Source organism: Rhinolophus sinicus, linkage group LG16 (genome assembly GCF_036562045.2).
Source record: "Rhinolophus sinicus isolate RSC01 linkage group LG16, ASM3656204v1, whole genome shotgun sequence".
Taxonomy (NCBI): Eukaryota; Metazoa; Chordata; class Mammalia; order Chiroptera; family Rhinolophidae; genus Rhinolophus; species Rhinolophus sinicus.
The window spans coordinates 26,386,905-26,411,580 of NC_133765.1; the positions used below are offsets into that span (position 1 = coordinate 26,386,905).

The 24,676-nt window shown below is 51.8% G+C and overlaps 1 protein-coding gene across 3 annotated transcripts; it reads right to left on the minus strand.

The window, feature by feature from the left end:
* Positions 1 to 1,705: 1,705 nt before the first annotated feature.
* Positions 1,706 to 23,283, minus strand: CABP1 (calcium binding protein 1). Of its 3 annotated transcripts, none has more exons than XM_019727859.2 (7): positions 22,513 to 23,283; positions 10,107 to 10,286; positions 7,192 to 7,222; positions 6,770 to 6,913; positions 5,525 to 5,634; positions 5,163 to 5,310; positions 1,706 to 2,170 (listed from the first exon to the last, which is right to left on the minus strand). In XM_019727859.2, exons 1-7 carry the CDS (start codon positions 23,146 to 23,148, stop codon positions 2,145 to 2,147), a joined length of 1,275 nt encoding a protein of 424 aa, XP_019583418.1. In that variant the 5' UTR covers positions 23,149 to 23,283; the 3' UTR covers positions 1,706 to 2,144. The 3 variants fall into 3 exon arrangements, with proteins under 3 accessions (XP_019583418.1, XP_019583420.1, XP_019583419.1); XM_019727861.2 differs by lacking the exon at positions 22,513 to 23,283 and adding an exon at positions 14,813 to 22,481; XM_019727860.2 differs by lacking the exon at positions 10,107 to 10,286.
* Positions 23,284 to 24,676: the final 1,393 nt, after the last annotated feature.

Consider the following 24,676-nt stretch of genomic DNA (forward strand, 5'->3'; position numbering starts at 1 on the left):
GGTGCCCCCAGGAGCTCATCCTGTCAGCTGACGGAGATGCCCAAAGAAGCCTTCTTTCCACAGATTGCTCCTCTGGTCCTCCAAGGCCATTGCATTTCTGAAACAACGTAGATCTGAGGTCTCTGGGCAGAGCTAAATAGGCACCGGAGCAGGCAGGGCTGCAGGCCTGGGGCTCAGTCTCAGACTTGGATTATTAGCGTGAATGTGGAGCACCCAGCCCCCCTTAGCCACAGGGACATGGGGATTATCCAGGCCTCTGGCAGGGACCTACAGTCTTTCCCATATTCCCTGCCAAGTCTGAGAACAAGGCTCGTCCCTGGGCTGCCACACGTGGGCATGGGATTCTCCACCCATCTCCCACTTCCAGCCTTCAGCCCACAGCCTCCCCCGGTGCTTAGGAGCACACCTGCCGCCCATGTATCGGATTTACAGCAGCATTGTTTAAATTGTGCTCTACCACACCACGGCCAGTAGCAGCATCCCCTAGGAACTTGTTAGGGATGCAAATTCACGGACCCCACCCGAAACACAGATTCAGAATCCCCAGGGAGTGGGGCCCAGACCTGTGGCTTAGCAAATCCTCCAGGTGATTGAGTCTCATGCACACTAAAGTTTGAAAATCACTGTCTTGGAGGACCCGGGTCCATCCCTCATACATGTCTATACCCCATGCCTGTCAAAGAGTCTAGGCAACTTCTACCCACAGACTTCTTCTTTGAACTCCTTCAACCTTTCACTTATCAAAATTAATTGCAATGATTATAACGGATTGTGCAATATTGGCACAGGGCCCGATTCCACTACCGTTTTGTGAATAGCGGCCCCTGGAGGTGTGCAATGCAAAGCCCTGAGATCACTTACCACGGACTTTAGTATCCTTTGTTATTCCCATATTATACATTGGAGGAAACTGAGGATCAGAGAGGGAACATCACTGGCCCAAAGTCACACAGCAAATAAACCCAGGATCTAACTACTCTATGATCCTGCTTCCCTGCTTCCTGCTCAGTGGAGAGGATGGCAGCTGTTTCTACATCTGTCTCCTCACACACACTGGGATTTCCTCCCAGGCACAAACCTTGTCCTCACTTCCTCAGGAAAGCCTCCCTGATCGCCTCAGAGCAGACCAGGCCTCCGCATTATACCCTAGCGAAGGTCCCTGCATTTTTCCTTCATAGCAGCATTACAATTTGTAATCATATAACAATGTGATTATTTCATGTCTGTTTCCCTGACCAGTAAGAAAGCTCCAGGAAGACAGGAAATGGGGCAGACCCTGCTAAACGCTTACCCAGTATCCATTCACCTTTTCTTACAGCAGGTCCTGGAATAACGTTGTTTTGTTCCACAAAATGCTATAGGAACGCACCTGGCTCTTGTTTATATCAATTAGCCTACGGTTTCATTATACATCTTTTCTCTTCAAGTGGCAGAACCTATCAATGAGGTTAAGTGAGGACCTACTAGAGAACCTGACTTATGGCAGCTGTGTACCCAGCGAATCACTATATCCCCAGGCTCCCTTTCAGTCCGAGGTACCAGGCTCTGGCTTCTGAGATGAGTGAGGAAATGGCTGGGTACCTAATGGGTGCTCAATAAATGCATGTGAAATGCAGGGATGTTCAGCCAGTTCTGGGCATGCAGTTGGTACTCAGGAAATGCGTCATCTAACCAGGCCCAAGAAGAAAAGACCTCTACGGCTGCCTTTCTCTTGGAAATATTTTTATTGGTTCTGAGATAACAGGGCTGAGGCGAGCTGGGACGGGCACAGAGCTAAGGAGGGCAGCAAGAGGCTTTGCCCCAGGGCAGACATGCTGTGTGGGATCTGCTGGCGGGCTCCCTGGCCCCCCACCCCCGCCAGCAGCGGCTGGGTACATGGCACTTGGGGCCTTGCAGGACCTCTGCGGGCTTGGCACTTTGGCCTCCTTGTCGGCAGGCACCCCTCTTTCCAGTTGCAGGAGCTGTGAGTCTTTCACAGTGCGGAGGGGTGGGGGTCCGGGGTGGGCACCTCCCCGGGGGTGCAGGCAGGCCCCATCCGCCAGTGCATCCTGGGCTCTCGGCAGCTATGGCGGGGTGAGGCGAGCTCTGGCTCCTCTTCTCCCCACCTGTGGGAGCTTGGCAGTCCTGGAGGGGCCATCACGGCCTCAGCGGGACATCATCCGGACAAACTCTGGGAGGGTAGAGGAGAGGGTGGGGAGAAAGCAGAAGTCAGGGCTCAGCTCAGGACGAAGCCTCCCCATCTCCCTTAGATCTGTGTCCCCTTCTCCATTGCCACTGCTCCTGACTCCATGCTGGTCCCCCACATCCATTCAGCCTCTTCAAAGCCATCTCCTACATAACAGCGAGCTCAAGCTTTCTAATCTGCACATCTGACCCCCTTCTTAACCACTCAAGGCTCCCCGCTGGCTAATGTCCCATATCCTGACATGACCTCAAGGCCCTCCCTGTTTTGGCCCCAGCTGACATCTCCCACCACTCACCCCCAATCTCATGACCCACCTATATAGCTCCCCCTTTCTGGCACTCTCTATCTCCGTCCCTTCCACCTCTCAGCTTTCTTGCAACTTATCCCCTCTCCCTTCTTTTTTTTTTCAAACTAGACTTTATTTTTTAGAGCAGTTTTAAGTTCACAGCAAAATTAGGCAGAAAGCATAGAAAGTTCCCATATACTCCCTGCCTCCCCACAGGCCACCCCTCCCCCATTATCAACACCCCCATAGAGTGGTACAAATGTTAAAACCGATGGACCTACATCAACACACCATTATCACCCCAAGTCCATAGTTCCATTAGGGTTCACTCTTGGTGGTGTCCATTCTATGGATTTGGACAAAAGTATAATGACATGTATCCACCATCATAGTGTCATACAGAATAGTTTCACTGCCCTAAAAATTCTCTGTGTCCTGTCTATTCATCCTTCTCTCCCTGCACAGCCCCTGGCAACCACTAATGTTTTTACTGTCTCCAGAGTTCTGCCTTTTCCAGAATGTCATACAGTTGGAACCGTATAATATGCAGCCTTTTCATATTGGCTTCTTTCACTTAGTAGTGTGAATTTAAGTTTCCTCCATATCTTCTCATAGCTTGACAGCTCATTTCTTGTAAGCACTGAATAATATTCCATTGTCTAGATGAACCACAGTTTATCCATCACCTACTGAAGGACATTTGGGTTACTTCCAGGTTTTGGCAATTATGAATCAAGCTATTATCAACATCTATGCACAGATTTCTTTGTGGATGTAAGTTTTCAACTCATTTGGATAAATACTCCTTCCTTCTTTTTCATCTGGTAGCTCCTACTCATTTCTTAGGGCTCTACTTATTTATAGCCTCCTCCAGGAAGCCTTCTCTAATCCCCCCTCCAGCTTGGTACAGGTGCCCCCTCTGTACCCCACATCCCATTGTACTTCCCCCAAAACAGCATGAACTATACTGTTGGCTTCTGTTTTCCTTGCCGGTCTTGGGCTCCTCAAGGCAGGGATCAGGTTTCAGCACACAGTAGGTATATAACACATCCTGGTAGAATGACTGGGGGATGCTGGGCTTTTAGGGAAGGGCTGTCATCTGTTGGGAGCACTTACCCGGAAACAGGGCATCCTGAGTTTTTCAGATCTGGTGGCAGCAAAGCCTTCTCTCCATCTAGCCACATTCTCCTCAACCTTGAAGACCAACCACTCCCCGAAAAGGCCCCCTAACCTTTGTGTTCTGGACACACTCACAGTCTGGCCCATATTTATCTTGGCTTTCTGCTCAAAATGCAAGTACCTGGGGCACAGAGGCAACGTCTGATGGTATTTTCCCCCCTGTATCCCACAGTGTTGCAAATGGTGTCATGCACAGTATTACATATATAGTGGCTGAGATTCCAGGCCTGGGTTTATGACCCAACTCTGCCTCTTATTAGTTAGGCAATCTTCAGCAAGTTATATTACTTCTCAAAGTCTCAGTTTCCTCATCTCATGAGGTAATTACAGCACAATCCATAGAGTCACTGTGAGAATTACATGAGGTGATACATGGAAAGCTACTTAGCACAGTGACTGGTACATAATAAGTGTACAATAAATGATAACTATTATGATTATTACTGATTCCTTAAAAAAAAAACACCTTTACTGAGCCTCAGTTAGCTATGAGTTCTGTGGGAAATGCAGAGATAAAGAAAATGGGATTCTTCTCAAAAAGTTCAGAGTGGAGCAGAGAGGTAACTATAACTAGAGAATCAGGGAAGAAGGGCAGGAGGAAGTGACCCCACTGCTGGGTCTTGAAGGATGAATAGAATTTAGTCCAAGTGAAGAAGAGAACAAAAGGCATTCTGACAAAAAGAACAGTGTGTTCAAATGGGAGCCCAGCAGGTTCATGGACCACAAGTACTTTGGTGCAGCTGTAAGGTGGCGTGGGAGTGAAGGAACGGAAGGGGCTGCAGCTGGGGAGGTGAGCTGTGGTCAGGTCTTAGGAGCCTGAGTGTCAGCTTGAGGACTGTGGTGTTCAGAAAATGCTGCCAGGGATAGATGCAGGAGGAGGTGGACAGACAGATGGATAGAGATGAATGGGGGCAGAAGGACACAGGGATGGATGGATGGATGGGTGGATGGATGGATGGATGGATGGATGGATGAATACTGATGGGGAAATCATTATACAGACAAGTGGATAGACCAATGAAAGTATGGGTAGAAATATAGGCAGATGGATAGATATATAAATGTATGAACAAATGTAGAGAAGTATAGATACATAGATAGCTGGAGAGATATACATGTAGCTGGATCCATGAATGAGTGCATGGGTGAATGAATCGAAGCTTGAGTAGATACGTGGATGGATAGATAAGTGTACAGATAAATGGTTCTATGATTGTTTAGAGATGGATGAGTAGATAGTCACTGGAAGGGTGGAGATGGATGTATGAAAACAGATATAGACAAATGGGTGGATGGATGGATGGATGGATGGATGGATGGATGGATGGATGGATGGATATAGGGATGAGAGGCAGATTAGAGTGGTGCATGGATGGAGGGGTGGCAAGGTGGAAGGGTAGGGGGATGGAAAGTTGGAGGGGATTGATGGTTGTATCATGGATGCACAATTGGAGGGTTCCATGGATGGCCATTGCTGCCTTGGTTTCTCTTTCACTTTCGAGCCCCACCTACCTTCAAAGTCCACTCGTCCATCCCCATTGAGATCCACATCTCGGATAATTTCCTCTATGTCTCGGTGTCCCACCTGATGACCCAGGAGTTTCCTCATGGCCTCTCGCAACTCACTGGTGCTTATCTCCCCATCACCATTGGTGTCAAACTAGAGAGGGCAGGAAGGAGGAAGCGGTAGCTGCCACATGGAGACTGTCAGAAGCAGATCCCCAGGTTGAGCTCCTTCCCCAGAGACCCTTCTCTGTCCAAGCTCCTTCCCCTGGTCTGGGACCCAGGGTTCGGGTTTCTTTTCAAGTAGCCATCCCAGGGCTGGGGTTCTAGCAACCTATTCACCCCTTACCTATCTATTGCCCACCACTCACCTCTCGGAAAGCATCTCGTAGTTCTTTTACTCCAATCATATCTGCCGTCTCCGCCAGGAGTTTAGGTCCCATTAGCTCCACAAAGTCATCAAAATCCACATGGCCACCCACTGGGGACAGAGGAAAGAGCGTGGTCATCCATCTAACCATGCCCCCACCTCTAAGCAGGCAATGGACGGGACTACCAACCCCTCCCTGACCTGCCTAGAGCCAGGTCCAAGATTTAACCAAAGGCCAAATGATGACAGAGAGGTGACCATGGACAGGTAGTTTGTCAAAGAATGGCTCAGGAGAGTGGCCAGGGGTTGATGAAGGGAACAAGTCAGGAACTGGATAGAGGTAGATATAGATGGGAGAAAGAAACATAAGGTCACAGAGACAGGCAAGGAATTTCAGAGACAGAGACACACACAGAAAGGCAGAGAGAAGCAGAAGTTCTGGGCACCTGGGCCGCATGCCCCACGTCTCACCCTTGTGGTGCAAATGGAAGCTCAACTTCCAACTGGCTCTCCCAGGAAGTAGAAGTGCTGGAGACCTTACACCCACCCACGGCCCACTCACAACAGCTTTCCATTGGTGACTGACAGGAGTTCGGGGCATAAGTACCCAGCCGGAGAGGTGAGGGCTGGGGGATAACTCTGAGCTGGGCTGCGACACTAACACCCTGAGTTCCCCAGCAGAACTGGACTCTGGTCAGTGGGAGGTGGCCCAAGAGTGCATTCTTTCCTGGCTCCTTCCTTTGCCTGTGTCACTTCCCTACTCCCAATCAACGCTTCTCATCACCTACCAAATAAACTACTTACTTACACTTTCAAATCCTTGTCTCAGGCTTGCTTCTGGGAGAACCCAAACGAAGAGAAAAACATAGAAATAATAGCATCTCTCTGTTCACACTGGGGGCCAGGTATTGGGCTATTTCAAATATATTCCCTAATTGACTACCATGCGAAGAGCAAAGCGGAACTAGGAGTATTTCCTGGAAATCCTCATTGGACTTCTTCTCTGAGCTGTCGTGGCCTTCTGAACTGTGAGTATAATTCTCTTGTTATGCTGGGCTCCACTCCTCCCATTACCCCTCTCATTTTCCAGGTGAGGAAACTAAGGCTCAGTGAGGGTAAGTGGTTTGCCCCAGGTCACAGAGCTGGAAGGAGGTGAGTGCAGAATTTGAGCCCAGGCCCGTCTGACTGCAGAGGACTGCAAGGGGGAGGCCGGAAAGGGAAAGAGGTGCCCCGTGGAGGGACTCACGGTTCATGTTGATCTGCTGGGACAGCTCAATAAGCTCCATCTCGGTGGGCATGTAGCCCATGGTACGCATGCAGTTGCCCAGGTCCCGGCAGTTGATGTAGCCATCCTTGTCCTTGTCAAATTCCCTGAAGGCCTCTCGGAGCTCTGGGGAAGGGAAGAAAGGTGGGTGCGGTTGGGGGTGGGACCTGCAGAGCCTCTGGGGGCAAAGGCAGCCCAAGGGCCCACTGGCTTGGAGAACCGGACCCGGGAGCTGCCCAGGACTGCACACACCGCCGATGCCTGGCTCCACAGAGGATGCCCGGCTCTGTACCAGGTCCCATCCCCAGGGGCCAAGGTGTCCCTGCCTCTCCTCCCACCAATCTCCCTCCCCTCAGTTTCCTGAATGGCTGAGCACCCCCTTCCCCTAAGGGGCCAGGTCTTACCTTCAATCTCCTCTGGCCGCAGTGATCTGTCCTGAAATAAAAGAACGTGTCCTATTAGCAACGGGGAGGGGCCTGGAGTCACAAAATGCCCAACCCAATGGCCATGCAAGTGGCAGCAGGCACTGGGTGGGAGGTGACAGGGTTGCAGCAGAGGCATGCCTGGACCATGTGCTTGAGGGGAAAGATGCAGCCCCACGTCTCCCAAAGGCGGGGAGATGCCTGGGGACCCGAGAGCCCCATCCAGCCTGGGCACAGAACCTCTGCACCCAGGCCCTTATTCCAGACACAAGAATGTGTCAGGGAACCGAGCTGGTCCAGAGGCAAAAACCTGTAAATGAAACAGGGTCAGTGGGAGGTCACAACAGAGAGCAGGCCTGCAAGGCAATGGGAAAAGAGAGGGGCTGAAGGAGAGAGAAAGCAGGGGTGGACAGGCAGCCCAAGAGAGAGGAAGAGGAGGAGGACCCGAGAGGGTGGAGGGAGTATTAAGGCTGTGCCCTGTTTCCTGGGCACTGCCCTCCCTTCTCCAATTTGACCCCCACCCTACACTTTGCCTTGTCACTGGACACAGCATAGGACCCTGGGGGCCGCCAGTGCCTCTGGCGGCTGCCAGGGTCCAAAGCACCCATCTAAAGCCTCACTCAGTGCCCAGGTCTCCTTGGAGAATCAAGGAAACCCTGGGTCTGGGCGTCACAACAGATGGCAGAGAAGTCTCTGAAGAGCAGGCCCGGAGGACACATGTGGCAGCTCTAGCTGGTGAGGGGCCAGTTGCCCCGGGCCTGCCCAGGAGGGACACAGACTGGCACGAAATGGATGTGGCTGCCCAACTGGACCTGCTTAGTAAGCGCCCAAACCGGTCCACAGGGCTCGTCCTCCCCAGATGACACAGCTCGCTTCCTTTGGGCAGGGAGAACATGGGGCAGGTGTACCTGCCCTGAGGAAGTGCACACCAGGTGTGGGCATCCCCGTCGTGAACACAGACACGTGAGCGTGCCACAGTGAGCATAAGGCATCTCAGCTGTGCACGCAGGCTGTACTAGCCAAGAGGGCCAGGGTGGGTAGAGACAGCTGCTGTCTACCTACTCCAAACTGGCCCCAGGGCAAGTGACTTCATTTCTGGAAAATCTGAGCATCTTCTAGAAAAGGGCTACTGAGCAACATCTTGTGGGACAACCAGGAACACAGGACCAGGTGCTCAGAGGTGGCTGTTTGTGTCAGAATATTGTGGTGAGTGTATGTCCGCTTCGAACGACAGGCTGCAAGCTACCAGGTCCTACAGGGGGCATTTCTAGCTGAGGGTAGGAGTTACTGGAGGTATGTATGTCTGTGTGCGATGACTGCATGGGCTCCCACTTAAAAAGCCTGTCATGGTGCATAGTGCAAGGATTGCCATTCCTGTTCCTAGTCAGATTTGCATCTTGCGTGACCAAAAAGGACGTTGCTTTGCAATGCCTATACCCCCAATAAGTGAAAGTGAGTACCCAAAGATACGTGTGTAGGTGTATGTGTACACACAGGCAGAGTATACTTACTAGGACAAGTTACTTAGACATAACAAGTCCTTTCCAGCCTTTAGGCTCCAGCAGCCACCCCCAACCCCCACCCCACTTCTCCAGGACCCAGCTCTACAGGAATGGAGAGAAATGAGGTACGGCTGTTCCCCAGTGCAGCCCCCTCCATACTTCTTATATAGCCGGAATCAGGCAGCAGGAAAGCCAGGTACCCCTTTGCAGTGCGCCTGTGGCCAGAGCTGGTCTAGCTGAGTCCGGGGGCTGGCCCTTGAGTCACACACTCCCCTGTGCAGAGAGGCAGGGGTATGTGTGCTGTGCTCTGGAGTAGAGCTGGGGTGCCCACCGATGTGGCAGGGAAACCATGAGCACCACCTGGGGGTGGGGGTCAGGTGGAGTGGAGCACACATATACTCCTTTGTCTCCAACATATGCGGGCAGGGAGAAAAACGTGGCCTCTGGAGGCAGACAGACTTGACTGCAAAGCCCAGATTTACCACTTCCTAGCTGTGGGAACTTGAGCAGGTCACTTCTGTGAGCTGCAGTTTCCTCATCTGTAAAATGGGTTAATACCAGGACCCACCTTACCAGGCCTTTGTGAGCATTCCTTGAGGAAAGATATGTACAGTGTTTAGCGTGTGGCATTCAATAAATGGAACCTGCAGACGTCTGTATCTGTAATACCATCAGTTACCCTCCTCCCGGTGGCTGTTCAGATACCTGTAGGAAGCTATCCAATACTTTAGCCACATGTGGCTATTTAAATTTGAAAGGGAATTAAATAGAATTAGTAATTCAGTTCCTCGATTGCACTAGTCACTCGTCAAGTACTCCATAGCCACGTGTGGCCACCGTACTGGACAGCGCAGATTATAGAATGTTTTTATCGTTGTAGAAAGTGCTATTGGACACTGTTGTGTGTACTCAGCACTGTTGTTCTGAGCACAGGAGGCCCTCGAGGCAGACTCCCCGAGTCTGAACCCCACCTCTGTTACCCACTAGCTGTTACCTTGAGCAGGTTACTGCTCCACCTCAGTTTCCTTACCTGCAAAATGGAGATAAGAGTACCTACCTCTTCAGAGTTGCTCTGGGGCTTACATGAGGCAATGCACCAAAGCACTTAGCTTAGTGCCTGGCACATAGTAAGTACTAAAAAAAAAAAAAAAAAGAAAAACACCCCAAAGCAATGATAGCTGCTGTTATTATTTCTTGCTGGTGGAAGTAAATTCGCCAGTGCTTTGCAGCCATGAGTAGGAAGCTTTGCAGGTCAGATTCAAACAAGTTGAGGTTTTGAGGTGTATCTGCTGGGGGACACGTGCGGCTGTGCACAGAGCCCCACTTCTTCCCAGCACCTCCTCACGCCCTGTGAAGCCAAGTCGAGCGCGGCTCCACGGGGGCCAACTTACGTACAGGCTGCCTGTTCTCAGCGAAGCCCTTGCGCAGGAAAATGCAGGCAGGGCCCAGCAGGTTGTGCATGACGGCGCAGTTCTGGGCCAGCGTCAGGAGCGGTCCCGGGAGCTCACCACTGGCTGCCAGCCCCTCCTCGCTCGTCTGCACCACCCTGTAGCTGGTCTTCTCCTCCTGGCGCATCTTCAGCCAGCACCAAGCAAATACAAAAGAGAGGCAGGCGTCACCTCCCAGCCCAACCGGGCCCTCCTGGCCCCAGCCTGGCTCTTGGTCCTAGAAGGAGCTCTCCTCAGGAGAGACCCTTGAGCGTCCCGCAGTGGGGTCCGGAGAGCCCTCAGGATGCACAGGGCAGGCACCAAGCTGGTCCAACAGATGGAGTCTGCAATCCTTGACCAAAACAGATGTTCCAGGGAGAGCTGGGTGTGGTATCCACTGTAAGGCACACCTGCACGCGTGCACACACACACACACGACACTCACATGGACACAGAATCACACACTCATGTGCATGCAGAGGCTCAGAGAGAGAAGCAGGTAGCGGGAGGCTTCTGTTCCAACCAATGGGAAGTTTTCAATCAGAGACTAATGGAATAACTTCCTTTTCCAAGATTGTCCCAACGTCCCAACGCAATCCCAGGGGTTAAGCTCCCAAACTGACTTCTGACCCTTCCCCCTGTTGGATCTCCACAGGAAGGCAGTGAGGACGATCAGAGCGCACAACACCGAGAGCAGGCTCAGACAGTCTGCTAGACTGGAGGTCGCAAACACAGGGGCCACAGCTAACATAAACGAGGCAGGCAGGTGGAGGAGGTGGGGACTGGGGCCAACTGTATGTTGTGTGTCCCCTTTGAAGGAACAGCACTACTTAACTCCAGCCCAACATTGCCAGACCTCCCGGGTGGGTGAAACAAAGCATGTCTGTGGGTCAGATCCCACTCAGTTTGCAGCCTTAAGACTAGACACTGCCACCAGCTATTCTCCCTTTCCCCGTCCCGCCTGCCCTGGCTCCCTGCCTGGCTCAGCTTGCCGACCTCTGGAGTCTGAGGCAGTGGCCCTCTCTGCTTACCGAATATAGCTGTGCTCCCAGGCCAACCCATCCTCCTCCCTGACGGTTCCCATGCAGCTATAAAAAGTCAGCACTGCCCACAGAACGTCCCCTTAGGACAACAGCAGCATCCAGACACAACATTCTATTCCACCCCAGCCTCCCCAGGATGCCCAGGGCCCCCACAGAACCCAGAGCTGCACCCCCATCCTTCCATCCTGCGGCACTTCTCTTCCTGCCAGGTTCCTCTAGCTCAAAGATGGTCGCACCCAAGAAAAGATCCTAAGACCTAGTGGGCCGCCTTTCCTCCCGGGCTGAGACGCAGAACCACCTGCCCTGTCACACCTTGTCTTCTCATGTGTCTTCTCCCCAAAGCCCCACACTGTGGGGTTACAGACTAGACTCCCCTCCAACGTCCTAAGCCTCTGGCAGCCCTAGAGAGGGAGGAACAGTATCCTGGTTCCTCCAAGGGGAAGCAGCAACTCAGACTCAAGGTGAAGGACCTCTGTCCAAAGCCCAAGTTCAATGAATGCAACAGGGTTGGTCTTAGGTGACCTCAGAACTTGAGGAAGTCAGACAGACCAAGGGCCATTCTGATTCAATGCCAAACGAGCTTCAGGGCCTCCGCCACACTCACACAGGCTTCCAGGATGTAGCCTAGCGTGGAGGGCAGAACCAGCAAGACCTTCCCGACGGGAGGCTGGCTCCGCGGAAGCCTGGGAGGAGACAGCGGCTTAACCCCAGGAGACCATCTAGGAGATGTTTGTACAGAAGCAACCGTTTCGTTCTGGCAGACTCTCGCACACTTGGCTCAGAGTGACTACAACCTAGGAAGGAGGAGGCAGGAGGCGGCACAGAACTCTGAGAGGCGGTTTTGAATACTGGCTTTGGACTCAGTCTTGGGGACAAATTCTGGCTCTTCCACTTGCTTGCTGTGTGACCTTGGGCAGGTCACTTCACCTCTCTCTGCTCCAGTTTCCTTCTCTGTACAATGGGGATAATTATGGTGACTCACGGGTTTCTTCTGAGGGATAAATGAGCTATTGCATGGTGCTTAGAGCATGGTAAGAGTCAAATCAATGGAGTTTATTTGGAGCATAAATGGCGTGATGAGAATGATGAGGATGATGACGACGAGGCAACATAAGAGACAACGTAAGGTGCCAGAATCCATTTACTTCTGGCTCCTGAGGAAGTGGGAGAACATTTGCCAATCAGGAAAGAAGTGAAAAGGATGGAGAAGAATTTGCTCCCCCGAAGAATGAACCAGTGGTGGCTGGGGAATTTCCACTGCATCTTTGGATCATAATACTGCCTGGCACCACGTTGCCCCGAGAAGCTTCTGTTCGTCCCTAGCCAGTGATGGCACCTGACAGCCTGGTCCTGCCCTGCTCAGAGCCTGGAGCTGGCCACCTCTCACCATTACCAGTTCCCTGGTTACCACTCAGGATGCCAAGTGGGCAGCTGCCCACAGGCTGACAATGTCTCCTGGCACCGAGAGGACGTCTCCTGAGTGTGGCATGGCAACAGGAGGGCCCAGCAAGCATGACCTAACAGCTTTCTAACAACACAAGCTGGCCAAGCGAATGCAGGTCAAGGGTCCCTCTCCCTGAAGGTGTTTAAAGGAGAAGTTGAATGAGTACGTATGTCGGTGAGGAGGGAGAGGAGACGGCTGCAGTCTGTGGGAATTTCGACCAGATGACGTGTGAGGTCAGATTCAAGAATCTATGAATAACATTTCTGACAGCAGGAAGAAGAGAATGGCAAAAATAAAACTAAAATACCAGCTCTGGAGTCACACAGACCAGGGTTTAAATCCCAACTCAGCATCCAGTCAACTCTGTGGCCTTAGGAAAGCTCTTATCTCTGAGTCCAGCTCCTGTCTCTATAAAATAGTCAAAAAAACTCTTTGGTGGAAAAGAGAAAATATGATAACAAAAGCTGGATATATTGTAGCTATTCAGGAAAAAAACAATTATTCTTCTTAGAAAAACATGAAATTGAATGCAATAAGTTTTATGATCTTTAACCTTACTCCATGGACTCAAAAATCTCTCGTATTTTCCTTTTTTTTTTTCCTCCACCCCCCTTCTCAGAGAACCCAGAGTGGAAAAATGATGCTTATGATGATAATACTACTAGCTAACATTTGTCTAGCACTATACCCAGGCAGTGTGCACAATACTTTATTTAGTTTTCACGATCGCCTTACCAGGTGGATGTTAGTATTTCCACTTGATGGACAAATGGACTAAGGCCCAGAGAGGTCAAGTAACTTGCCCAAGGTCACATGGCTGAGAAGAAAAGACCTGAGAAGACTGATTCTCAAGTACTCTGTTGTGTAAAGGAAGATGGGTGGGGTGGGACCAAAAGACAATTTTTGTTCTTAAGTTCACCTCTTCAAGCTCTGGCCAGAACCAGGGGAAGGGCTTCCGCCTTGTGGTCCTCTAAACTAATTCCGATAAGTTTCAACTTCTCTGCAACAGCATGGAGGCCACTTCTGGTACAAAAGACACCCCTAAGAAGAAGACAGATGATGGGGGGAGGGTGCACAGAAGAAACAGTTAACCCTCAGAAGGATCCAAGGAAAGGCGAAGATTGAAAGGAATTTGATGTGAGCGGCTTAGCTCAATGAGGAAGATGACAAGCAGGAAAACCCGAAATGTCCTAAATTGACAGGGTGTCAAACTGGCCGAGGATTTAGGATGGGGTTGGGAGCAGAGGTGCCATTAGCTAACCTGAGACCATGGGTAGTCAATTAACCTGAGTGGCAATTAAGTTCCTTGTCTGGAAAAAGCACTGCAGGAAATCATCCCTATTATTCCTTCTTCCTTTAAATAATACCTATGAGTTTCTGTTATGGACTGTCTGCAGAGGGCTGGAAACACAGGCAGAGCCCACTTGAAGCAAAACCTTATAGCTGCAAGCCCAGACTTGCATGGAAGGTGCTTTGGAGGTGACTATTTGCTTTCCAAAAGGAATTCTTGCAAAAGGATATTAGCCTGGTGTATAAGCAATAAATCAGCTACTGAAAGTGACATACGTGTATAGACACCCTTGCTCAGACATCCTATTTATTAATGGAAACAATTCTGGTCCTAGTTGAGATTTTCTGACCTGACTCAAGAATGATCGAGGATAGAAGGGAGATGCCCTGCTTGGTTCCTTTCCATAGCCACAGGATCTACTTAAAAACCCACAACTCTGAAGGCTTAGAGACCACCAGAGAGGGTCAGAGACCCTCAAAGGAGGCGAATAAGCCCCCGGCCTTACAGCTGGGACGGCTTTAGCAGCAGCAGGGTAAAAACTCAGCTCAATCCTCTTCTGATCCTGCCAGCTCCAAGGGGTCAGTCCTCTCTGACATCCTAAGGACCCATGCTTTTCACTTTACATCCCAGAAGCTATATGATTCTGTCCTTAATCTTGTACAAATTCCCGAACACAGCCCATGCAGCTCCGGGTCCCAACTTCAGCTCAGAGCCTGGGACACAAAAAACTGGGATAGGGAGGAAACTGGAGGTAGGAACAGGGAAGCAGCTCTAGACAGAACCCACGCAAAGGGTGGCAAGTTTCAGATGCCCACCCGCTCCGTGCCCAACCTCTGGGACAGATGGGAAGATGCTCCAATGCCCCGCCCCAGGTCTTGGGAACTCCAGAAACATACCTTCCTTGAGAGATTTCTCAGTGGAGACTTGACACAGTTGCCCATCCTAAGCTGAGGCAGCCCCTCTCAGGATCCCTGGGTCCATGAAGGAGGCTCCTGGGGGCTAAGAGACCGTAGTCCCGGTCACCGCCAACCCCAGCCTCCCTCCGCCTGCGCCGCTCTTCCTCCAGGACGGATCTGAGCCCTCTCTCTTGCGCGCGTGCTCTCTCACTCGTCTGTCTGCCCGCTCCTGCTGATTTTTTTTTTTTTTTTCTTTTTTGGTGAATTGTGTGTGTGGGTTTAACTTTCTGGGCACTTTCTTAAGGAGATAAAGGCAGGAGGGGAGCGTGCAGGGCACAGAGAAAATCGCCCAGAGAGCTAATGGCAGAGGGCAGCTGAGCTGGGGAAGGCTGCCGGATCATCTCCATCAGATTAGCGTTCAGTCCTTTCTCCGGTTCATTCCCCTTCCCTCGGCCCCTCCTCTCCCGGCTGCCAAATCTGCGGGGAGATTGTCTCGGGGCAGGGGGCCCAGAATGGCAGCTGCAGCTGGGAATTAGGCCAGCAGACCCAGAAGGAGAATCAGGCTAGTTTGGGTCCCCAAAGCCAGTGTGCCTCTCACCAACCAGCCTTGTGTGTGCGCGCACACACACGTATTCACAGGCACCCAGGGACAAACACGCAGCCTAACTACCCCCGGGCAATCGCAGCTCGATGGAGAGCTGGCAGCTCCAGTTGAGGGCCTGGGAGATTTTGTGACGTGTCCATCACGCTCCATTTTTCACACTTGCCTCGTCATTGAAATGAGATGTGGCTCAGGGGACTGGGAGTACAGCTGAGCCAACAGCAGTGAGAATCCTTCTGCTCCCTTTGCTGTGTGTGTGGTCTCTCCAACCCAAGGGAAACCAACAGACGGCCCTGAGGGGGGCATGATGAAGGCAGCGCTGGCACAGAGGGCGTGAGTGAGGGCTATGAATGTTCTTCTAATCCTCACTGAGGATCTTTCAGCAGCTTCTTTGGGGTGTCGAGCAGAGAGGCTGCCCTTTGCAAAGTGGTCTTCAAGGTCCCACGACTGTCTCTTCCTCATCCTTCCAGGTTCCAGCTTTGACGTGAACTCACTTCAAGCTTCAGATGTCACATTGGAGACCTAGGGCTCCAGCCAGATGATCCGAGAGGAGGTACCCATGTCCCTGCACCCAGCTTTTCCCAGCAGGGGGCACCAGAGATAGGTCCAGAAGCTGAACTCCTGCCAGCTCCTGATGCAACAACTTACATGCATTCTGCCTCTGAGTTTTCAGTCCAGAGAGGCTCTCCCAGGGACTTTTTGTCCAGTTTTGGGTGGCTGATCAGAATGCCCATTAGGCAAGACGGGTGGAGGTGCTGCCCAGAAGGTACCACAGGCTCGCTCCCAGGGAGCTGGGGAAGGAGGTCCCTGGATAGCTCTTGGTGACAGTGCTACAGCTGACAACATGGGAATGGTGTAATCAGGGAGTTATTCAGCAGCTTTGTTTGGACCAAACCTCCTGAGCGGGATGTGGAGAAGGAGGGGCACCCCCTGATGACAGAGAGAGGAGCTTGGGGATTTGTTGCCGCCTAAAGGGCAGGAAAGGGGGTGAAGACACTGGGAGTTGGAATTGGAAGAGCGGAGAAACCAACTTAAGTGCCTTCTTCAAAGCCGTTCCTTGGAAACAGAGCATAAAGGAACATCTCCGGGGGGGCAGGGGTCTAGAGGTCAGCATATGAGGAACAGCAATGAACTCAGATGCCTGGCAAGGATCCGATCTGCAGGCCTGGAGTTGAGTCCTGGCTCTGCCGGTTTTTGACTTCTCACATTCCAGAGCTTCAGTTTCCCTTGCCTGGAAAATGGGGCTCCTTCTCTCTTGCTGATAAAGCACACATGGGAAAGTGCATGGCACATAACAGGTAATTATTAAAATGAAAGAAAAAAGTGTCATTTGTCCAGTGTTCATGTGCTACGCACTGTGCCCCGGTCTGTGAATGTGTGGGGAACAAGATAAACACGGTCCCTACTGTCAGAGAGCTTACATTCTAGCAGGTGGGCAAGAGGTATTCAAGAGCTAGGAATGTACTTATTTCATTATGTTCCTGGTAAATGCTATGAAAGGGAAACATAAAGACTCTGAGAATGTGAGACAGAGGATCTGACTTATTCCAGGGGGATCAGGAAAGACTTGCAGACCAAAGCTAGAAAACGGACCATCTGCAGACTCTTTTGAAAAGCCAGGGCTCACCAGGAACCCCAGAGGGGAGAGGGGTTAGGCTCCAGGTAGTAACCCACTTCATACTAACTACATGGGCAGATACATGAAAAGGGAGTGCAGTGGCACAGTGTAAAGCAGAGATGCTCAGTGCTAGCTGCAGAGTTGATTCACTGGGGAGCTTCCCCAGAGATTCTGATTTGTTAGGTGTTGGGGGGCTCTGGACATTGGTGGTATTGAGTACTCCAGGTAATTCTAACCTGCAGCTGGAGTTCAGAACCACTGACAGAGGCTAAGAGCTTGAAATATGGAGTCAGACAGACTTGGGTTCTTGCCCAACTGCCTAGCAACTACATGACCTTGAGGACGTGTTAATCTTTCTCAGCCTCAGTTTCTTTATTTATAAAATGGGTCCTCTAATAACCCTTTCTTCATTAGGACTCTTGTGAGGATTTAATAAGATAATACATACAAAGGGCTTGGTACAGTGCCAGGACCTGAAAGGTTCCCCTTCCGCTGCCCAGCATTGGTCTTAAAGGGCTGGGGATAGCCTCCATTCACTCAAAGGGCATCCATTCAGACCTGGTGACTCCTGCCCCCTGCAGGCCAGCCCAGAACACAGCACCTATTTGTCGACCTTGGGATAGATCTCTGTCCTTGGAAACGGGAGACAGGAGACAGCAAAACCAGGCCCCTATGGAAAAGTCACGAACGTTGAAAAAAACCCATCCTTCTTTAGAGAGGAGGATGCTAACACCAGCTTGAGGTGTAAGGGCAGAAAGAGATTTAGGGATTCAAACCCAGAGCTTGCTTAAGCTATTTTGGGTTCAGCAGGTAGGCTGCTGGTGGTCCTGAGTGACAGGGATAACTGGTGATTTGGACGGAGCAGATGCTTGACCTTTAGCAGAAAATTTTTAAAAGGGCTGACCAGTGGGGGCTTCTCAAAGGAGCAAAGCACATTACACAGCCCCTCAGCCTCATCCTTATTCACTGTGGCAGCAGCCTCTGGGCCCCCGGAAGCCACACTTTGCGTTATGGAATGAAATAATAGGATCAGAGGGATGAGAAGGATAAACCCGTCGCTGATTATTCCTAATTAGGAGGGAGGCTGGCCTTCGGTGGCCTTGATCAGTTCTATCGCCAGTATTTGAACTTGGATGGCAGCCCAGTGCTAAGACACTCAGGGAAAGCTGGGTCGTAACCTGAGAGGTGCCTTGTGGATGCTTCTGACAAATAGGAAACACACTTCGGTGAATTCCCACCAAACCAGAATGGGGTGGCACAGGCAGGTTGTTCAGAGATAGGAAGACCACATAACAGTCCTGTGTCACATTGGACAAGCCACTTCCCCTCTCTTGAGTCTGTTTCCCCATCTCTAAAATGGAGGAAGATAATACTACTGTCACAAATTGCTGTGAAGATAATGAGAAGGTATTTTGTCAATTGTTTAGTGGGTTCCAGACTGAGGTCTCAAGTACCTTTGTTGGATCCCCAAAACAGCCAGAGGCAAACGCAGACATTCTGGGGGACTCTATGATTGATATTAACCACAAACTGACCTTCACCTTTCTCTTCCCCAAGCTCCAGAGGAAAGAAAATAGGGGCTCCCAGCCTTCTCAGAGAGCAGTAGGGAGAGACTTGGCTGGGCAGGAGTGAACACTATATACAGCCCGCATCCTAGGAACATAGGCCCAGTGCAAGTGCATCTGTTAGGAGCCAAACCATCATGGTCTCTCTCCCCCATCTAACCTATAGGAGCTAAGAAAGCTCTGCAGTCCAGAGCCTGGAGGTATCAGTCATTCATTCATTGATTCACTCACTAGGATATAAGATCATAGTGATCCCACTATGTGCAAAGCAGTTTGGGAATTGGAATAGTCTATCCAAATCAAAAGAGATGTCTCTAGGGGCCGGCCTGGTGGCTCAGGTGGTTGGAGCTCTGTGCTCCTAAAGCCAAAGGCTGCCGGTTCGATTCCCACATGGGCCAGTGGGCTCTCAACCACAAGGTTGCCGACGGCAACTGAACCTGGAGCTGAGCTGCGCCCTCACAACTAAGATTGAAAGGACAACAACTTGACTTGGAAAAAATCTTGGGAGTACACACTGTTCCCCAATAAAGTCCTATTCCCCTTCCCCAATAAAATCTTAAAAAAAAAAAGAAAAGAGATGTCTTTATATCTAGAAAAAGAAGGATAGGGCAGAGCTGTGGGTCTTATTCACATTTGCCTCTTCTACAAGGGGTGTTTCCTCCCAAACTTAGGGTAAGAAGCAGAAAGACTATTTTTAAAATAGTTTTCCAAGACCCAGTGCCAAGAGTTGCCCCCAAGTCATGCCTATTCTGAGTTAATTTCTGATACCACATCTTCTCTCTAGGCAGCTGGGTGGCATGTCCATAGTTGGCCACAAAGAGAGTACTAACTAGGGAAGGTCCTTTGTCATTCAGCAATTTCTTTCTTTCATTTTTTTTTTTTTAAGGAGGGTGCAGCTCACAGTGGCCCATGCGGGGATCAAATTGGCAACCTACCAGCACTGTGCTCTAACCAACTGAGCTAACCGGCCACCCCCAGCTCTCGTTTAATGGCCTTCCTCACCGGGCTCAGAGGCAACTTTCAAAGTACCTTGCGTAAGCCTGTATTCAGACAATTGCTCTATTAATAATAATAACATTAATGAAGGCTGCCCTTTTTCCATCATCCACTCTGAGCCAGGCCATTTGACATCCTTAATCTTGTATAACCCTCATAATAACTCTGCAAGGTAGGATTTTGTCAATCTCAGTTCTGAATGAAGAAACCCAGACCAGAGAAAGAAAATACGAGGCCCAAGGTCACGGCAATAGGCAATGACAGAGCTGGGATTGGAACCTGCAGCTCTACTATCTCCCAAGCCACAGTTCTATGCCTTAGTCTTAAAACCACACCGTTCCCCTACAGGCAGGAAGGAAGCTCTGTGAGATCACTAATTCCTGTTCCACCGAATGTAGGCGTCTATCTTGGTACCTTCAGCATCACTTTAAACCCTGGCTCTCCCCGACTCTATTATAAATGGAAGAAAGAAGGCCTGACACAACCCTTGGTAGTTAATCAACAACAACAACAATAACAACAACAACAATAACTAACATTATCGAGCCTTTGCTCTGGGCTACACACTGGACCAAGCTCTGTACGCATCTCCATATCCTATTTCATCTCCCCAAAACCCTTTGAGGTACTATGACTATCCTTTTTTCGCAGATAAAGAAATAGGCTGGAGGAGGTTAAGTGATTCACTTAAGGGTTTAAAACAAATAAACTTGGGAGACATGTAACATATACTTCCCCAGGGCTGTATTTTGCCTTAAGCAGATCTTACCTGCAAGTTTCTACATTCAGAAAACTCTTTCCCTTCTCTTGGTCCTGACCCTGTCTCTAAGGACAGAAATCACAATGCAAAAAGAAGGGAAAGAAAGACTTGTTCCAGGTTGTCGCAGGAGACTGGAGACTGACACAGAAGTCCCAGCCTGGGTTTTGTTGTTGTTGCTATTGTCCGAGCAGATGCCTTCCAGCTGTCAGCAGGAAGCTCAAACTGAATGTGCTGAGCTTGAAAGGAAAAGTCTGCAGCTCCGGGGGCAAGAGCTTCCAGAGGGAGGTAGTAAATATTTGATGGGACCTTCCAGCTCTCCCTGACTCAGGTGACTCTGGTGACATTTCAGAACACAGGACTGGAGAATGTTCTTCATTTAATGACTGAGAAAGTAGAGGAGGAAGAAAATTGGGTAGCCAAGCTGCTCTGAGCTTACAAAGGGCCCGGCCCGTGCAGGCAAATTCTGCAAGATTGGAAAGAACGGGCTCTTTTTCCAGATCACTAGCAAAATAATAACCAGAAAGTGTGTGATTCTGGGCCAATGACCTCCCCTTCCAAACTGCTAAATTGTAAGCTCCAAAATAGCCAGAACCCCGGCTATCTGGTTCACTGTTGTCTCCCTAAAGCCAAGCAAATGCTTGAGCAAAGAAGGAACTCAAAAATATTTGATAAATAAATGTCATCGATTCAACAACGCAGCATTCCTTTTGCAATGCAGACTCACTCCACAGACCACGGCTGCCCTAAACACCCTACACCTCCTCACATAAGCCACTGCAGTGAACTTCTCCCTCAACATGTTGCTGCACTAACTCACAGCTATGCATCCAGATCTCTATGCTGGAGAACTGTTTCCAGCTAACTCAGCTAACAAGGGCTCCCTGCAGGAACAAAGCTATACACTGCTGCCCTATCACACCACCACAGCAGCCCTGTGTGACCTGAATCCACATGCAGCTGCCTTCATGTCAGACCTCCACCAGCATCAGCTGCTGCGAAGTAGTATTTTGAAAAGGAATGTGCAGATCTGAAGCAACACACACGCTTCCTTGGAATTCTGATCCAGCATGGCAAGCCAGGAGTTTAAAACGGCTTCTTGATGCTACATCCTAGCATAGAAATGCTCAGCTCCCCCCTTCCCCCACACACCATGCAAACACTCTGATCAGACCTCTGCATCACACCCCTCCTTGGCTGCCGCAGAACTGTCTCGACGCTGTGCCAGTGAGCTTGATTTAATTATGGACGCAAAACTAGAGGAAATCCTGGCTTTGCTCAGGAGTTCATAGGTTCCCTTCTGCTGAGCCCCTCTCTCCAGCAGCACACCCCCAAACTGTAGACCTGGATTATGACTACAGGGCTGTTTTTAAAGGGCAGATGCCCAGCTGCCTGGACCGTTGAGAGAAAGGCCTAGAGGAAACCAAAGGAGGCACTAGTGGCCCCTTAATGACCTTTCTGACCCTAAAATGCACACCAACTCAAGCTAGGGGTCTCTGACTGTTAGTCCACGTCCTATGACACACAACTGAACAACTGCCATCCTAATGGCATTCCGGGAGTGACAACCTCCTTGAAACACCTCAAAGTTCCAGTTTGAGCGATAGCTCTGTACAGCCCCTCTATGCCTACCCAGACACTTCTCTCTTCTCATATTTTAGCTCTAACTTTTCCCCAGGTTTTGGGGCCACCACACGCAATGGCTAGGGTCTCTCGTACCCAAGCAAAGCTGTGTGCCTCGAGGTCCCCACTCTGGACCCCAAGACTCCAAACCCATTGCTCTGTTGGGTCGCTCACTGGTGGTCTTGGCCAGAGGCCAGAGTAGTGGGTTTGGTGCCACCTGCTCAGAGCGCCCCTCCTTGACCCTTGCAAATCTCCAGGCGGCTTGTGGAGGTCATTCCCTTCCAGGACTGGATTATCCTGGCAGGTGGAAGAAGGCTATGCGATGGTGTTTCGCCCAGAAGAGGCCCGGAGTGTGGACAGCGCACAGGGTGCTGAATCAGGCACAGGGGAGGAGGAGCGCGGGCAAGGGCGCAGAGCTGCAGGACTAGGGGAGCATGACCCGGGGGGCCGCGGGCCGCAGGAAGAGGGCTGTGGGTGCGCAGCCACCGCAGGGTCCCGAGCGCCTCTCCAGCGCGCGCGGACGGGAGGCGCGGCCCTTACCTGGCCGAAGGCGGAGCTGAGCATGGGGCGCAGCCGGTGGAGGAACGGGTCTGCCTCGGACGCGGCGACTGGAGCGGAGACCCCATGACGCGGGGCTCGCAGCGAGCGCCGGAGGCCAAGCGCCGGGGACAGCCCCCGTTCCTCCCCATCCCGCCCTCGGGCCGGCGGCAGCGGCGACGACGGCGAAGGTCGGGACGCCGCGGCCGGCAGCGCCTCCCGGGGCCTGCAGTGAGCCTGGGGGAGCCCGCGCCGGCTGCCCCGCGGGCCCTCCTCTCGCGGCGCCGGCCGGCACAGGGGCCTCCGCGAACTGGGGTCCCCGGACGGCGGCGGCGTGCCAGGTGTCCGGCGGCTGGACAGCCCTGGCTCCCGGACAGGGCCGTGGCGGGGAACCCGGCTGCCCCCGCTCGGCGCCGCCGCCTTCAGCAGCGACGTCTTGGACTCGCTTTTGGCGATGTGCGAGCTCATCGCGGCGGGGCCCGCGCTCGCATGGCCCGGCGGGGGCGGCGCGGTGCGGCGCGACTCCGGGCCTCGGGTGGTCAGAGAGCGCGGCGCCCGGCCGGAGCCAAGCCCAAGGATGCGCTGGAGGCGGGCGCCGTACCCCGGCCGCTTAAATGCGGCCCCGTCGCCGCCACCCATGTGACAGCGCAGCCTCTACGCCCCGAGCCCTGAGCTCCCCGGCGGCTGGCGGTGCGGATCTGGGGGCGCCGCCGGCTGTCCCTGGAGAGCCCACCCCCAGCTCCGGGGAGGCCCAGGTACCGCCACGCCCCGCCTCTTTCCCCGCCCCGCGCTGGAGGATCCACGCTTCCGGGCCGCCCCTGGCGGCGGAGGGGGCGCTGCGGCGCGGAGCCCGGAGCGCAAAGGAAGGGGCTTGGCGAAGAGTCCCAAAGATGGCCAGACTTGGGTATCGCAGGCACTGCCCCTTAGCACGCCTGGAGGCTCCCACCATGACCTGGAACTGCCGAACCTCCAGAAACGCAGGCGGGGTATACTCCCCAGGGGGTACAACTTTGGAACTGAGACCGAGAGAGGTGCAGTACAGTAGAGAACCAAGGAGAACAAGGTACTCTGACACCACTACTGACAAACGCAGGAGCCGGAATGGCGCATAAGGACACTGTTGGAAGGCCAGGCTGCACTCTGAGCGCTGCATCAGTCCCAAGACCATGGAGTGGGGCCAGGCTGACCCTGGTAAATCAGCCACAGAATTTTCAGTGCTCAGAAGAGAAGCCAGGTGGCATCTGTATAACCTGGACTTTGCAGGGCCTGGTGAGGATCAAGTCTCCGGTCGGACCCATTTGCTGCCCCTCCCGCTCTTGTGCCCCACCCCCCACCTTCATGCCCTTCTACATGTTAGAGACATTTTTGCTCTTGGTAGGCAGCCAGGGAGTCACACAGGCCTGGTTTGAATCGCAAATCCCAGCTCTGCTATTTACCATCTGGATCATTGAGCAAGCGTCATCAACCTCTCTGAACCTCGTTTACCTCTTCGGTAAAATGCAGGTAATAATCATAACTTATTTCTTGGTAACAAACTACGACACCATGCGCTAAGAGGCCTAGCCCAGTGCTTGGAACAGGGCACACACGCCCTTAAGCTAGTTCCCTTCCCCTGCACCTTATAAGGCCCCCCAGCTATTTATAATAGAATACTTGAGATTTGAAGGTTGGGGGATGGGTGTGAACTTCCCAGGTTCTCCCTGTTCTGGTCTCTGGCCCTGATGCCACCCATGCATGAGAATAAGGCAAGTCTGGTCAACACTGGGCCTCAATAAAAGGCTGGGTGGACAGCTTGCCAATATGCTACATACAGTTCACTCATGCCAAGCATTCACCTTTCTCTGCACTGTCTACTTCTTTTATATACCCAGATGCAAGGAATTAAGAAAAACAGGATGAGCAGGGAAAGAAACTGCCCAGAGGCCAAAGTGAACGAGGGAAGTGTGACAAATTATTCCCCAGCTCACCTACTATAAGGAACTGAATGGCTGTATCAAAACCACTGAGGTTTCCAAAGCACAAATACTGAGGCAGGCTGGGATGTAGCGCCCTGAAGCCTCATTGAAATGTCACTCGGATGTGAAGGGTGTAAAGGGTCCACTCTCCCAGACTTTGGGGTCAGTCAGTGTCTCACCTGTTCCAACCCTCAGAATCATCAGTGTTCGGC